We start from the raw sequence: 17083 nt of genomic DNA, 5'->3' as shown, positions 1-17083 counted from the left end.
CCCTCCCCCCACCCCCCACCCATTGAGTCATACAGAATCAGCTGGGTAGGCAGTGGGGTTATAGAGTTGTTTATTTTCAGACCATACTAGCAAGTTTAGTTCTGGAGTCCAATTGCCCCCAAAGTCCATAATAATAAGTGACTGAGAACCACATGCAGTACAGTAGAGACCATTCAGACACGTCCTTTTACCACACAGCAAAAAAAAAGGTATAGTTAGTAATACTTGAGTCCGACCTACGCCGCCGAGCCCCGGTGCCTCCCCTTGGATATTTGACTAGATGGCCATTTATCTACTCCCTCCTTCTGGGATTAACCCCGCTGGACTTTTCTTCAAGGCTTATTGACTCTAGTACCCTGGTCCTGTTCCACTGTACTAGCCTGTGGGACTTTATTGCTACAGAGTCTATTTGACTACGTTATGACCCTGGAACTGCCACCCGGTACCGTCCAACAATGCCTCAGTACCATGGAGCATTAACTTCTAGGTGGTGGGCATTGATAGCTCTTCGGCAGAATCCTGGGTTGGGTAAATATTGCATCTCTTGTCTACTACTTGTTCATACGATAGACCATGGCGTTTATTAATGCTCGACTGTAAGGTCACTGCAGTGTTGAGGGGCACATTATCACTCTTGCCTAGAGAACTTGAACATCGTCTTAATTGTCATTCAGTGTCACAGCTCAGTGGGGACAGGAAGCTTTGTGAAACTTGGTTGAAGAGAGAGCGAGAGAATTTAAAAGTCTTTAGTCCCTTTCTAGCCTCCCTGCAGGGATCCCCAAAATATCTCTTGAAATCCATGCATGTGGAGTCTTTCCTAATGGATTAAAAAGGAAAGAAGGTGAAATAGCAAAGAAAGTAAGCAGGCAGCGGTTTCCTAGTTCGTCGGCTAGGAGGTGAGGTAGTTTGAACACACCGAGTTTACTGACTAGGAAGAGGTTCGTGGTCGGTCCCCCGGAGTACAAACAGCAACCTGGAATCTCGCTAGAAGGGTTCCGGTTTTGATGGAGAGAACTCAGGATACTCCTAACGAATTCTTGGCCAATGGAAGATAATGATTCTATTGGCTTGTAGCTGGGGGAAATCTCTTCAGATCACTTGGTCCTACTTTGTTTCTGGTTCTCACCAATATATATCTAGCAGGGCTAGAAGAACACAGCTTTCTGGATGCTCAGAGACCTCTCCTCACCTTGTTAATTCAGAGCAGTAGATTACCTAATGCCTTATGAATTCCTATTCCTTTTAGAGCCCAATTCAAGTATTATCTCCTCCTGGCACCTTCTCTGATTCCTTTTGTGGGAGATTATCTTTCCCCTCAGATTTCTCAAAGCTGGTTTTTTGTACCTCTCAGTGTTGATCAGGAAATGTGTATTACAGTTACTTCTGTGTGTGTCTTATCTATCCCCCCCCCCACTAGACTGTTAGGTCCTTAAGGACAGTGATGGTTGGGGCAGGGAGGTAGCTAGGTGGATAGAGAGTCAGACCTAGAGCTAGGAAGTCGTTGGTTCAAATCTGACCCCATGTCCTTTCTAGCTTGCCTAGCCCTCACCAGTCTTCTGCCTTGGAACTGATACTTGGTATTGACTCTAAGACAGAAGGTAAGGGTTTAATGGATGATAGTGTCTTACATAATTTTATGCTTTCTCCTTTGTCTAGTACAGTGCTCTGTGAGTGGTAAGTAATTAATAAATACTGTTGAATTGTATTGGTATTGATATTCTATCACCTATAATGGAATCACTCCAGAAGAAGTTAAGAATTTGTATACTGGTAACTCATGCTTTTTCTACTTTCTCTCCGCTGGAGAAAATAAGTATGGGCATTCTTTTATCTCAGATATTCTTAGTGTACTGACATCCTGAGTATTTGCTTTGCCAGCTGGGCAGAGGTTGTCTCTCTTGACACTACCTCAGTGTTCCATTCTACAGGGTACCATTGTCAAACTTATTACTGTACCCTAGCATGAAGAAGAGTCTCTGGTCCAAAGTTTGGGTTCACTGAGTATTCTCACTGCTTGTGTCAAAAGGTAGGGATGAAGAGGGTAAAGAAGGGCAACAAGAAATTTGTCTGTTGATTCTAGTCTGGTTCTGTCCTTTAGGATCTCTGGGAATACACAGAGATTAGGCTAATGGAGGGACAATGTAGCTTCATATGAGGCCAGCATACCCATGTTGACCTTGTACCATGTTGGGCAGTGATAACCCACACCCTACCTTGCATCAGAATGCCTTTTGGGGATTTGCTTTGTAGCTCAACAATCTTTAGTTGGGGATAGAGTGGGGAAGGAAAGGGTTTAGAATCTTTTCTGCCTTAGGAAGTGTGTGATGTCTATCAAGAGGTCTCTTAAGGAATTTAAGACCATTCACTTTAAGAGTCTTGGGTGATCTTTTCTCTACTTTTTTTCCTACTTCGAGGTGTAAGGAGTTTTCTCAAATGTGCCAAGTTCGCAAAGATTGTAGGCCAACTGACTTTGACTGAGGATCAAGGAGATCTTCCAGGACCCTGGCTAAATTTAGCGATAATGCCTGAGACCAAACCTCAGGTTAGTGAATTCCATTCATCCAATGAAGCTTTGATTTCAGTCAAGAGTAGATAATTCCAATGGCACCATGCCCTGGAAAGCCCACTTCAAAGCCACAGAAAAGTGCCAGGATACACAATTTATAGGAAGCATGCCACCTGGGACTTGAGAAAGGAAACTGTAGTGTCTGTACTCGGGGACCAATTTTGGAGGCCTCCACTGACTTGCCCTTACTACTTTCCTTCTCAAGGTTTTCCTTTGTCACTAGTCAGTTCTGTTTGCTTTTGATGACCATAGAAGGCAGTGAAGGCAATGTGCAATGCTTTGAGACCTGGGGGGGGGACATGCTAGATGGCTCTCTGGCTGAACTTAGAAATGGGTTAGTTGTATGTGAGAGCGAACATGATGTGAAAGCTATAAGATGGGAGAAAGGATGTCAGAGGCAAATGGAGAGTACCTCAAGCAGCTCATGCACAAGGAAGGATTCCAGAAGGACCTTGTGGCCTTTCCCTCATTGAGTGAGGCTCAGTGACAGAGCATGCAGTATCTAGATTATTTGGAGTTGATCCCTGTAAATAAACTCCAGGAAGAAAGGGGACCCATTCTTGTTTCCCAGATCCCATCAGCCCTGTAGTTTTGCTATACTCATTCTCTGATGCAGGGTATCCTGGGGCCATTTCTCTTCTGGCAATCTGCTGTTGCCACCACACATGGGTCAAGGTCTCTGGTATCATGGTCAAAATTCACCTCCTTCCTGCCCAAGTTTATTTCTTTACATTCACCTTCTGAGGTGCTCTAAGATTGTTTGTAGTTATTGCATGATTTCCCACTAAGCCCTGCAAAAGGGAGCAAAGATGCTTATTTCTCCATTTTGTAGGTAAGAGAAACTGAGGTACAGAAAGACTGGAAACCAGAAGCCTGCTGATGTCCATGGCAGCTCAACCGTGGAAGATAGAATGCTGGAACCCCTGTGATCTGACTGGATAAAATAAAATCCATTATAGACCACTGACTCAGCAATTTTGGGTGGGAAACAAAACAAGAAACAAGTTGGGGACGGAGTGTTGTGAAGTCTGTTATGAAGCCTTTAGTGACCACTAAAGGATTGCATATGTGAATCAAGAAATCACCAATGATAATTGTTTTATTTCTATTGCTTTCTGTTTATAATATCTAAAGGGATGTGGCTGAAAATAAATCAAAGGTAATCATAGCATACCAGTGACTGAACATCTGACTTGGAAAAACATAATATTATTTGGCTATAGGTTTATTAGTAGTGGGGGTCATTAGGAAGCGGTGTAACTCTGGCAAATGAGATTTGATGACAGACATTCATGGGGTGAGGATCAGGAAGAAATCTAGGCGCAATTTGTCCATGGGAGTTTAGTTTTCACACCAAATAATCAGCCTTATTTTGTTTATATTATTTTCTCTAATCCTTATATGATGAGCGCAAAATTGAGTTGTGCTCTATGAGTATGGCCAAGGCTTTTCCCCTAGTGCTGCTTCTGGGTATGACTGAGCCCTTACTGAGAGATTTAGCCATACCCAATCCAACTTGAGTGGGGGAACTGTTGGCCAGTCAAACATCCAGTTGACTTCCCAAGCCTGGGAGTCTTTCCTCCTTTTCATATTTCTCTTGGGTTGGTGAAGCCTGGAGATCTCCAGTGTCTCTGGAATTCCCTCCAGACCTTAGCCTTTGAATAAAATAGAAGGGAATAGACTTTGGAACAAGTGGAAGAAGTAAATAATAAAATGACAAGAGTCTTTTTTCAGGCCTTAACTAATAAATCTATGTCTATTCCTTATGCACTGGTGCTTTCTCTGGAGAAAGAATCATGGATGCTTTGAATTTCCCCTGACCAGGAGACAACAAATGAGGAGAAAGGCAATCAGGGCATATTCTATGAGCCCTTCTGAGAGGGAGTGAAGGACTTGAGGAGGTGGGGGAAGGGAACTCGTAGAGTGATTTCACAGAGCAGAAGAAATAAATCATCTATCTTAAGTGGAAGTGGCTTCTGGTAGCTATTTTACTGTGCCTAGGTAGGTAGCCACAAAGAGGGGATGGATGAAGGCTCAGGGGTGGTTATGACAGTAGCAGACTGTGCCTATTACAGTTGTGGATGTGCCAGAGAAAAGGAAAACGGACATTTAATACTGACTATGCTCACTCCAGTTCTCCTTTCTCTCCTTTTCCATAAGGGAGAATATTTTGGACAGTAGTAGTAGTCGTCGTCGTAATAATAATAGTAGCAATAACAATAATAATGATAATGATAGCAAGGAATAATTCATAGCAGGAAACTTTTGGCCCTGCAAAACCCTCTGTTCACAGTGAGGTGTTCTCTCCTGAAATCAGGTTAGAAGAAACAAGGACCTCGTAGAGAACTGAGTGTTATAACAAAGCTATACAGGTAAGAAAATGTTGATGTAAACTCTAAAAAGCAGCATCTCTGCAGCTCTGCTGATGGTTTCTTTTTCTCCTCTCCATTTTCCTCCCCATCCAGTCCTAGGTATGTCCTCCTTTTCTCCCCCTCCCTTTTCCCCCTCACTCTTTTTCTTTCACAGTAACCAAATCGCCCCTTAAGGTAAGTCTCTCTGAAGATGTTGAGCGCCGCCGCCCGCCTGTGTGGTCAGCGGCTCCCGTCTCAGTTGGTGGAACTGTCAGGACTGCATCAGGCCCGTGAGACGCTTGCCCACCAGTGACTTTCCCTGCAAGAAGGACAACCGACAAACATACACATAGGCACAGACAGACAGATAGACAGACAGGTAGGGAGGTCAGTTCTATACAGGCAACAGAAACAAACTAGTCTGCCCACCATCTTCCATGGGAGGGGCATATTCACATGAGACTCCCCAAGTTTGGAAGGCTTAATGTGGAAGCTTCAAATCCATTGGGATACTGGATGGAGCTGGGTGAACCCAGGGATGGTGGTAGGGGAGGGGAAAGGAAATTTGGACGGTACAGGGCCTTACCCATGGAAGGAAGCTCTTTAACCATCAAGTCAGAGTTTAATACCTACAGACTCCCCTATAACTTACTTTTAGTCAAGGTTATTAAATGAGTTGGGAAATGAAGCTGTGGAGGGCTGGAGGATCTGGGACAAGGCTGTGCTGAGGATGGGAATTGTTGGGGAAATGATAAATGTTCTAAAAAAAAAAGCCATTAAGAAGGGAGTCCCTTTGTATATAGCAGTAGATGGAAGGTAGATGGATTAGAGCACTTCCCATGGAGCTGGGCATATACAGTTTGGTCCCAAGGTAGTGGTAGCTCCCTCCTTGGAAGCTACAGAATGTTTTCTCCCAACTAGTTGAGAAGAATCACTAAGTGGTGACAATAAATACCATGAAAAGATTTTAAACTGGAATGAACTTGGATTGTGCCCAGGGCCCTTGTAACACTCAGAGAGGCATTCCTGGTGAATTATTTGGCTAATCATTTGTTGATAGTTAAGGACATGCTCATATACTATAAACATTCCCAATCCCAATTTGTTCTGCATAAAGCTTGATCAAACTCTTTATAGAAGACCCCTTTTAAATTCAAAAAATAAACATGATAACAACAACAAAACAAGCCCATATTCTCAAGTGATGCTTCTAGGAGCATATGATTCTGACTCAATTTGGACTCCTAAGTCAAATGATTTGAACTTTTCTGAATGGGTGTGAGGTGTACAGTTCCTTATCTAATGATAAATAGATTGCAGGCAAGTCAGATCTACCTAAAAGAAAGTTGCTCTGTTTGGGAATACATAAGAAGTACTCAATAAGCTCTACAATTAATTTGTCTGTACCTTAAAAATATACATTAGCTGTGTTCTTGTTGGTCCTAGATAGTATCTATCCTCTTTTCTTTGTTGTTGTTGTTTAGTAATTTTTACTTGTATCTGACTTTTTGTAAACCCATTTGGGATTTTATTTCTTTTTTTAATGTATAATTAATTAACAAATTAATTAATTAATTAATTAATGTTTTTCCCCTCTCCTCCCGTAGCCAATGAACAATTCCATTATTCCACTGAGTTTTACATATGTCATTGGTCAAGACCTATTTCATATTATTAATATTTGCACTAGGGTGATCGTTTAGAGTCTACATCCCCATCCAACCATATGATCAAGCAGTTGTTTTTCTTCTGTATTTCTTCTCCCACAGTTTGTTCTCTTATCCTGTTTTTCTACAGAGGGAAAAACCAGTGTAGACACTCACAAGCTCCTCTGTATCTGGTTCGGTGTTGAAGCAACAATAAGAAGAAGAATGTAGTGGTTATAGGGGGCCAAGAGTGCTTGGAGGAAGTACTATCCCTACCCACCTCCCCTCAGTCCAGTGGCCAGGGCTTCCTACAGCTGGATGGAACAGTCTGAGGGGAGCTGCTGCCCCTTATTCCACCCACAGACTTTGCTAAGGTACCTACCATAGGTTTTGAGGAAAGGATGAAGGTCATTAAGTGTGTTCATTAGCTGTTTCCTCTCTAAAGGAATACGGTTCCTAAGGAGTTCACCAAGGATCAAAGTCACCTCTCACTAATGATGGCAGCCCCCTGCCTAGAAGAATCACCCGTGTTCAGACAAGCCGTTACCGAGATGATTCTCGTAGAGATCCAGGGTTCCTTGCTATGAGCCATTTTAACTCTGTAGGCACCAAGAGAAGAGAACTTCCCAACACAGTCCTTTCTGAGCTGTATATACCTTCTTTTCTTCCCTTTTCCTTCTTAAATTTTTATTGTTAATTAAGGACCAGCCTTAGAGTCAGAGTGGTACATCTTATAGATGTCAGATGCTTGGATAGACACAGAAGCTGGGGATGGGGGTGAGGAAGGGAGGGAGGAGTCTTTTTTTACAGGAATGAGTCATGGCCTCAGTTCTGGTCAGACCAGCCTAAAGGATTAGCTGAATTATTATTGGATGCTAGCTGAGGAGGAAGATGGGCTGCCATGAGCAGATGACCTCAAAATGAAAAGGAATACCATGATGAAAAACTCAGATAGGCAAGGTAAGCCTCAGAGATATCATGTGACTACATCTTTACGTGCAGACAAAGTGTTTTTTTTTTTTTTTCACCTCCAATAGTTTTGGTAAATGTAATTCAACAGAATTCAGGAACCTTCAGTTTCATGGCCCATGTGCTCCTTGCCATGTTCATGAACACCCATTTCATTTTCATCCTCATCTGACTTGAGCTCCACATGCCAGGGACATCTCTTCAGTGTTATGGCTATCTTGTTTTTATGGCTGGGGGCCTATATAAGTCCATGCAGTTCTTATATTTATTATCTTCCTTTAAAGACACACAACAAAAAGGAATGATTCCCCTTTTGCACAACATGTGTGTTGTTTAAAAAAAAATCAACATGCTGTTTCACATGCTTCAATTTTGTTCATTTCACTTTCATACATTAATCAATAAAGCATGCATTGATCAGGTTACCGAGAGCTCCTGCCACTTACCTGAGGGCTTTTCAGTGAGGGTAAGGCTCTATGGAAAACTGGAATAACAGATAGTGTTTGAACTTTGGGACTGTTTGAGGACATGATGATCTGTCTCAACGTGGCTTGGTAGGGAAGGATAGTTAAATTTAAGTTGTTTAAAAACAGGATGTAAAAATTCCATACTTCTTTCTTGGTTGCTTGATTTTATCTCAATTTGAGGATAAATTCTATTCCTTATGCTTCCACCCCTCCCCCTCAGTTGATTTGGGCATCTATCTCAAGCTTCTAGTATAACTTTTCCTTTTTCTGTCCCCCATTTCTCTTTTTCCATCCCCATTTCTCTTTCTCCTTTTATTCTGCCCCATTGACTGAAGTAACATGGGAGTCATACCATCTTCTTGTGCCACTGAGGTGTTTTTCACACTTGTTAGAGAAAAATTTCCTTTTTGGGGAGGTTCCCCCTCCTTTTTTCTTTTCTCCTTTTATATTTCAGGAAAAGAATATGTATTTGATTGAATTAACAAATGACTTCAACAGAAAGGAAGTTAGAGGCTCAGGGGGTGACTGTTGGGAAATGGTCACCCATGCATGGTAGTAAGATATTCAAATTCCTACTGGATTTTCATATGGCTTTGGAAGGATGGAAGCTACCCTGATGTCTGCAGAAAGTGCAAGAATAAAGAAGAAAAATTAGATGACCTGGGCATCTGAGTTAAGGGTTGGGAATGGGGGGTGGTGTGGAATAGGAGGAAAAGGCACTAAGCCACAATATGAAGAGTGATTTGTGTGATGGGTACTATCTTTTCCTGCTTTTCTCCCTTGATGAGAGAAATATACTCAAACACCAGTTAGATTTTGATTAAGGAAGCCACCAAAATTTCTTTCGGTGATCTTTAAAACTTGGGAAAAGAAAACAGAGATATAAGAAAACACATCTCCCCACCGCTTTATGTAGTTGATGGACTAAGGAGCACTAAATTGTATCATACTGTTCAAAGTGCCATAATAATTCCTAAAAGGAAAGGAAATATTATTGTAGTACTATTTGTAGTAGAATGAAACATCTGACTTTTTTCTTTTGTAGGGAGTGAGAGCATGTTTTACTGAAATTTTTCCCCCTGCTTTTAAAAATTCTTAATATAAGGGATGGTACTCTGGGAGAGAATGGGGAAGTGATATGATGGGAAATTCAAGTGATGTAAAAACAAAAAACAAAAAAAAATATTTTTAAAAGGGCTTAAGGAGAGGGAACTACTACCATTTCTTTGGGATTGTTTGGGAACAAGAGACCAAGTTAGATGACCTATGGTGATTCCATCTAGACCTGTGATTAGAGGAAGACTATGCACATTTATTATTAAAAACAAGATAACTCTCTATTTCAAAATGCTTTCACATCTGTTATCTCATCTGGTTTTCTTAATAACTGAAGTTGAATAGATGTTGGTGATATCGTCACAATTTTATCCATGAAAATACCAAAGAAATGAATTGTGGCTTGTCAAAGGTCACACACAATGGCCAGACTGGGACTTGGATTTGGGGTGAACTGTGGAGCATACACTTTGAAGATTTGACCAGGGGAGGGTCTTGTATCCAAGTCCCATGTTTTTAGAAAGGCGACTGTCTTTTTTGAAGCAGAGAGTAATGAGGAGGTAACAACTGGGCAAGTTTTGTTCCCATGTTCTCACCAAGCTTTCTCATCTCCCAGTTTCTAATGGGAATTTTAATTTGGTTTTAAAAATACTATTAGATTTTTTCCATAAGCATTATAAACATAAAATAAAAAACACAAAATAAAAAAGGCAAAGTTCTATGTTAAAAATGGTTTTAAAATAATCTACTGGAGGAGGAGGGAAGAAAATATTAATGAGCAGAAAATTAAGAGAACAAACAAATTCACATAAATAAAAACCAAGTTGAAGTTACAGGGAAGTGGGTAAATTCAAAATAAAAATAATGTACATGACCCTTCAAAGAGTTTGGTTAGCATGACCTGAACCAACTATGTAATAGCTAATGTACATTTCTGGTTATGTACCTATGACATTTGGCATGCCAGTTTTCTCCAGGTCACTTCATTTTCTAAAAGTTTCTTTCTGAGACCAAATTAATAGGCCCATTAGCATATTTATTTATGTTATTCAAGTAACCTGTCATTTCCTCATTTTTCTCTTTAAATCACCCAAGACAGGCCTTTGAGAGCTTTCTTTGATCTGGTTAAATCCATGAAGCTTCAGGTTAACGTAAGGAAGACAGATGGATGACTTCAAGCAAGACCCATCATTACCTGGGGAGGTGGACAAACCTCAGTCCTATAACTTTAGGTGGCCAACACTCAAGAACCTGCCAACATCTTGGGCAGGTTCTACTTGAAGTCTTCATCTTATTTCTCAAACTCTCCACCACAGCCCTGAGGTAGAAGAGTATTCACTAAGTATGTGTGTATTTAATGGGGGAAGGCAGAGGCAGGAGATGGGACTACTGAATTAATGAACTAGACCAATTAATCTGTGAAACACATTTGTTTACCATAACCAAATAACTCAGTAGTTAACACTTATCTGGATCTGGCTCCATAATCTCAGAGGGAATCTGAGTGTCCTGAACAACACATTTCAGTTGACTTCTGAGCCTAATCGGCATGGGAGAAACCTTAGAAAGCCTTGGCACTTCAATCTGATGAACACCAAATTCTACTCTAAACTGTTAAATCATCTACCTAACATCAATTTCCTAACAAACCTATAGAAGTTCTTCCTGGTACATCTATAACTTACAAGCTTTGTATACCTTCCCATATTTTCTTCCTTATAGTTCAGACTCCTATATTTCTTTTTTTTTTTTTAAACCTTTACCTTCAGTCTTACAATCACTACCTACAGTCAATTGGTTCCAAGGCAGAAAAGCAGAAGGGCTAGGAAATGGGTGCCCAGGGTCACAAAGCTAGAAAGTGTCTAAGACCAGATATGAACCCAAGACCTCCCATTTCTAGGCCTGGCTCTCAATCCACTGAGCCACCCAGCTTCCCCCAAGGCTACTCTTTCCAAAGGCCCACCTTCCAGGTTTGCTTTTACCAGGCAATGAGAGACTTCTTTTCTCTCTGCCCCCTAGGTGTAACCAAAGATTTTGGCAATTTCTCTATTGTTCTATGGTTTACAAAACAGTATTCTCATAACAGCCCTGTAAGGGTAACTGATGTATAATTTTTCTGATTTCGATTGTGAAGAAACTGAGGTTTAGGAGGAGATTTGCCCCAAAGCCACATGGCTAGTAAGTTATAAAGCCGAGCCTAGTCCCCAAATCTCCTAACTCCAAATCCAGTGTTCTTCCAAGTGAGACTTCACAATGAAAAAAGGTAGGGAAGCTCTTATGGTAAGAATTGCCATTTTCCTTGTTTATTTCATTTCCTTGGCAGTTCTTCTGACCCTTCTTTACCAACTGCTATTGATCACCTGCTACTGGTCTTTTTTTCTCAAGAAAAATTGGAATTAGCCTTTCTCCTCTTTCTTCCCCCTTTTTTGTGAGTAAGTTCATCAAATTTGATAATAATTATCATGTGCATGGTGCTTTTCAAATACGATCTTAGAACAACTCTGTGAGTTAGGTGCTATTATTGTTCCCTTTTTACATATAAGGAAAGTAAGGTAGGTAGAGGCTAAGTGGTTTGCCCAGGGTCACACAACTGGCAAATGTTGGAGGCTGGATTTGAACTCAGGTCTTCTTGACTCCAGGGCCAGTTTTCTAACCTCTGTGCCACCTATTGTCTCTAATAAGAAGAGTTTACATTGAGCCAAGGACCAGATAGCTCTTACCAGAGAATCTAATAAAGCATGGAGGACAGCCAATTTAGTAAAGGACCTTAGTCATAAGAAGATTTTTGTAGTAGGCTCTAACTAAGTTCAGATTCTCCATTCTAAAACTTTGATCCTTAGGATTCAGGTCATCAGTGGGTAGATCCTAATTCAAATTGAGTAAATAGATACATGGCAGCTCTTTTCAGCTCTGCTGTTAATGGCTATCTGTTATTCTCATGTAGGATGTTAGAGTAATTCCTGAATTGGGGTTGCTGAAAAGACAACAACTTGAATTCATTCATAAGAAGGCCAGGGATAAGGACAAGACTTGTGGTTTCAGTGGTCTAGGGAATTCTTGGTGAAAAGACTTCCTTTACAACTGTGTGTAGATATACATTCGTAGAGAGTTGTCTAGAATATTGAGACATTTATTAACCTGCCCAGGGTCATGTGGTCATTCTGAGTCAGAGTGGTGACTTGAACCCAAGATCTGAGGGCAAGCTCACTATCTCTTGAGCTATGAAACTTTCTGGAAAAGATCAAAGAGGCAGCCACTTGTCTTATGGATCCTAATCTCATTATGCAAGGTTTGGCAAGATGGAATTTTCCCAGAACTCAGTGGGATATTCTCCACCTTTCCCACAGGCTCACAATCTATTACAATGCCCATCACCCAAGCATATGTATCGCCTGGGTTTCTTGTTAGGCAGCCCTCCTGCAGCTTCTCCCTCCAAGAGCCAGAAGGGCCATCTACAAAGTAAAGGTCAAGGTCATCTTGCTGAAGCTCAATGAAGCATCAAGCTTTGATAGGAAACAACAGTTCACATTAACATCCATTTTGGTACAAACATATCTAGGACAGAGCTCTCTCTCCTTCCCTGATTTTTCCCACCTTGGAATGTGGAGGATTGGAATGAGATCAATTTAGAACTAACCCCAGTGGCAATATTACAAATATAGAGTCATCATGCGGGTACTTAAAGCAACAATTTGAAGGGATGCTTCAAAGAAAACTTAGTCGTCTAATCTTAAACCATTGGATGTTCTTTCTTGCTTTAGGTCATTCCTACAAAGACTTCCTAAAGAGCTGCCACAATTCCCCCTGATTTCCAAAAGGAAGACCCAATGGATCTCAAAAGCTCATCTTGTTGGCAATCTAGCCAAAAGGGATGGAGGTTGTTATTTCCTGTAGGATTTTACTCTATTTCACCTGAGAGCGGAGTCTTGAATCCTTAATAGAGCAATGGTAATGAAGGGTGAAGATACAGGATTTAAAAGATATTACGAAAGTGGATGGACTTCTGCTTAACTTCATTAGTGTAGTGGATGGGAAAGGTTACCCCCCTCAGTGAATGGTATGGTAGAAGGAGCAATGGATTTGGATTCTGAAAGCCTGGCATCATATCCTGGCTCTGCTATTGTGTGTCTCTGGATAAGGCACCATCTCTGTTTTCAGGTTCATTTGTAAAATGAGGAGGTTGGACTAAATGGCTTCTAAAGTCCCTTCCAACTTCAAATGTATGTTCCTATGATCTGGTGACTTGCTGAATATCAAAGTTCCTTCCAGATCTAAACTGGTGGTCAGCTATAGATGTTCTTTACTCTTCTAACAATGAGTACCCTGAATGAGATGCTTATCCCAAAGTCATTGTCTTGGGTATGAGGATGAAGAAGTAGCCATCATTGTCAACCAGAGCAAGAAGCTATGGTGAAACAGACCAAGATAGGAATAAATGTGTGAGGCAACACAACTGGTGGAAGCAGGGAAGGAAGAGAGGAGGCAACAGACTGATCATTCTTTCCATTTCCAGAGCACCTTCCATCCAAAGGATCCCAAAGCATAGGACAGACCATTAGAGATACAGGGATCACTCACCCGCTGCTGGAAGGTAGCCACCTCTGGGGTGAAACGCGGTAGCCAGTCTTATTCTGCGCCAGCAGCACTATGCAATTGGGTTTTTAGGAAGGGAAGTGAAGAATAACTTATCCAATGGAAACCGTGAATACCTATTGTCCTAGAGGAGCCCCTACATTGATACCAATAGATAACGGGCATGCAGAACACACAACAGGTATTTATAGCACACAGAAGAAGCACATACAGTTGATGTTCATGCTGATATAGAGTCTATGGTATACTCACTACCATACACTGTACATAGAAGGTGATAGCTCAGCCTAGCACAGCAGGCAGTGCTCACATACATTTACATGCAATACTTAACTATTTGTCATACATGCACACATATGCATGCACTTACATAAGTGTTATAAGTAAGCTGTATAAGCAATAATAACATGACCAATTATGTAGTTGAGTTGCAGACACCCAGGGTGCCAGTCACTGAAAAATTACAGTGGTTTACAATATTAACAACCAAACTTGGGCTGTTTACTTATTAAGTATTCATCTTGGGATCAAGCAATCCCTCTTTCCCTCTCTCCCCTTCTCCCTCTCCTTCTGCCCCCTCCTTCTCTCTCTTCCTCTTCCTCTTTCTCCTTCCCTCTCTCTGTCTCTCTGTCTCTGTCTCTCTTCCTCTCCCTCTCCCTCTTTCTCTTTCCCTCTCTGCTCTCCTCTTTCCTGGTGTCTCTGTCTGTCTGTCTCTCCCTCTCTCTCTTCCTCTCCTTCTTTCTCCTTCCCCCTCCTGTCTCTGTCTCTGTCTGTCTCTGTCTCTGTCTCTCTCTCTGTCTCTGACTCTGTCTCTCTGTCTCCCTCTCTCATTCTCCATTACTTCCGTCTTAGACTCAATACTAAGTATCAGTTCCAAGTCAAAAGAAAGGTAAGGACAAGACAATTGGGGTTAAATGACTTGCCCAGGGTCACATAACTGGCAAGTGTCTGAGTCCAGTTTTGAACCTAGACTTTTCTTTCTCCAGACCTGGTTCTGTGTCTACTGAGCTACCCCAAGCAATCCCTTTAAAATAAATGGTTTTTTTCCCTTTTGTTGTTCATTGCTTTTTTTTTTAAAGTAGCAGTGAGATGAGGTGTCTTCCTCTGTCTCTTAGCCAATTGTGAAGAAATTCTTTAAGAAAATGTTCCTCTGATTTGTTTTTTTAGTCTAAAGATTTAAAGCAAATTCCAACTCTTTCCTCTCAATTCCCTCCCACCCATTCCTTCAACAACCCTACTTTGAAATCCCAGCAAATGGTTTCCACTGAGGCATCCAGCTGGGGGTGGGGGGAAGATATGAATATCACTTTTTATCTTCTGTTGCCAAGAAGAATTTGGCTTATAGAGATGAGATAGATAGCCCAGTTTTCAGGTAGAAAAACTACATGGCTCATACTTCTTTACTCATGACTTATTATTAGTAGTAGTTTAGAGACAACAACACAAACTCCAACACCATAAGCAGTGAAGTTAATGAATAGGGATAAGGTCAATGAATAGGCTGAAACAGCCAAGACTTGATGGACTCCAAGGCAGTGAATCAACCAATCTGAAGCAGCCAATCAGAATGTTTTTCTCAACATCCCACAGTGCAGTGAGGACAAAACAAATATGGCATAGTCAATTTTGGCAAACGCATAATCATGTGGAATGATCCACTTAATAAATAACAAGAGCCATGGGTGGATTATAAGGATCAGCTTACTGATGGATTTAAATATGAGGGAAATTTGATTGGGTTAAATGGCCAAGATAGCATCAGAGGTGGGCGAGGAGCAGTACAGCATATAATGAAGAGTCTAAGGTAGAGATATCAAACGTGTAGCCACAGGCTGCTACATTGCCCAATACTTCTTAGTATTCTGAACTAGAATAAAATGAAATTTGGAGATATTTAACAAGGAAAGAAGAAATACAATTAAACACAGAAAATGTTAACATTTGGTTTTCCAGTATGCCTGCAGGGATTCTGATGTGTGGTATTTTCATTACTGGTTTAAGTCATAGAAAGTATTGTTTGTCCTAGGACATTCTGAAAAAAGAAACATAAAAATAAATTTTATTCCCCCATTCATTTCAAACTGATAGCCCCCCTTTGTCTTCAGGATCAAATAAAAAATCCACTGTTTGGCTTTTAAAGTTCTTCATAACCCAGTCCCTTCCAACTTTTCCAATCTTCTTATACCTTACTCCCTTTCATAAACTCAATGATCCAGTGATTCTAGCCTCCTTGCTATTCATTGTACAAAGCATTCCAACTTCTGTGTATATTTCATTGGCTGCCTTTCTGGGTCTAGAACTCTCTTCCCTCCTCATCTGTGCTTCCTGGCTTTCTTCAAGTCCCAGCTAAAATCCTACTATTTATGGGAAGCCTTTCCTGATCTCCCTTAATACTAGCACCTGCCTATCCCCAATTTATCCTCTCCATGTCTTGTATGGACATAGTTGTTTGCATGTTGTCTCCTACTAGAATGTAAGTTTCTTGAGGACAAAAACTGTTGTCTTTCTTTCTATCCCTGCCACTTAGGTACACATTTGGTACTTAATAAAGTGCTTATTGTTTTGCCTCGACTTCATGGGTGGGATCACAGATGAGAGAGGAAACAATTACCTTTGTCTGGCATTTGGGTATGCCAGGGAGCTCCTGGCACATTGCTCTCAAAAAGTAGGATGAGTGCCTCTATATATTTAGAAGTATAGTTGCATTCAGTCTATTCATTTTTGGATAATGCAGGACTTAAAAAAACCCCTTACCTTCTGTCTTAGAATGAATACTGTGTATCTATCTGTCCCAAAGCAGAAGAGTGTTAAGGGATGCAGTGATGGGCAAACTTTTTAAAGAGGGGGCACAAGAAAAGGAAATGCTCATCTGTCAGTCTGTTTCTAAGGCAACTCTTTCAAAGTTTCATTGTATTGTATCCTACTCATTGTATTCCTCAGATTAGGAATAATGTTGAATAGAACATTTTAAGGGGCAGAATCTGGCCCTTGGGCTGTAGTTTGCCCATCATTGGATAGGGGATTAAGTGACTTTCCCAGGGTCACACAGCTAGGCAGTGTCTGAGGACTTCCCATATCAAGGTCTGGCTTGCTGTTCACTAAGCCACCTAGCTAGAGCAAGACTTTTAACATTTATCAACTCAGAATTTACAATGACCAAAGTTAGATGAAACTATTTGCTGCACATGTCAATCTTAGGCTGTGTTTTAGATGATCACCTTATAAGTTCCCAGCTTTCAGCATGAGATAAATGTCAGCTCATACCCAACATGCATTTAATGACCCTCCTGATATTTTTCAAGTGGTATTTTTAGATGCCAGACAGTAGGGGCCATCACTCTATGTCTGTCTCTCTTTCGCCTTAGTTTCCTTCCTTCCTTCCTTCCTTCCTTCCTTCCTTCCTTCCTTCCTTCCTTCCTTCCTTCCTCCTCCCCA

The 17083-nt window shown here is 41.1% G+C and overlaps 1 protein-coding gene across 1 annotated transcript in view; it reads right to left on the bottom strand.

Annotated features, from left to right (window-relative positions):
- Positions 1-5072: 5072 nt before the first annotated feature.
- Positions 5073-17083, bottom strand: part of RGS6 (regulator of G protein signaling 6) — a 242202-nt gene continuing 230191 nt past the window's right edge. Inside the window, exons 13-14 of the mRNA XM_044659970.1 lie at positions 13634-13700; positions 5073-5236 (exon numbers count right to left, since the gene is read on the bottom strand). Coding sequence (XP_044515905.1) covers positions 5073-5236; positions 13634-13700 — 231 coding nt within the window. The remainder of the gene's footprint in view (positions 5237-13633; positions 13701-17083) is intronic.

The sequence above is a fragment of the Gracilinanus agilis genome, chromosome 2 (assembly GCF_016433145.1).
Source record: "Gracilinanus agilis isolate LMUSP501 chromosome 2, AgileGrace, whole genome shotgun sequence".
Classification (NCBI taxonomy): Eukaryota; Metazoa; Chordata; class Mammalia; order Didelphimorphia; family Didelphidae; genus Gracilinanus; species Gracilinanus agilis.
The sequence above is the reverse complement of the archived record's forward strand: the minus strand, read 5'-3'. Positions and strand labels throughout refer to the sequence as shown.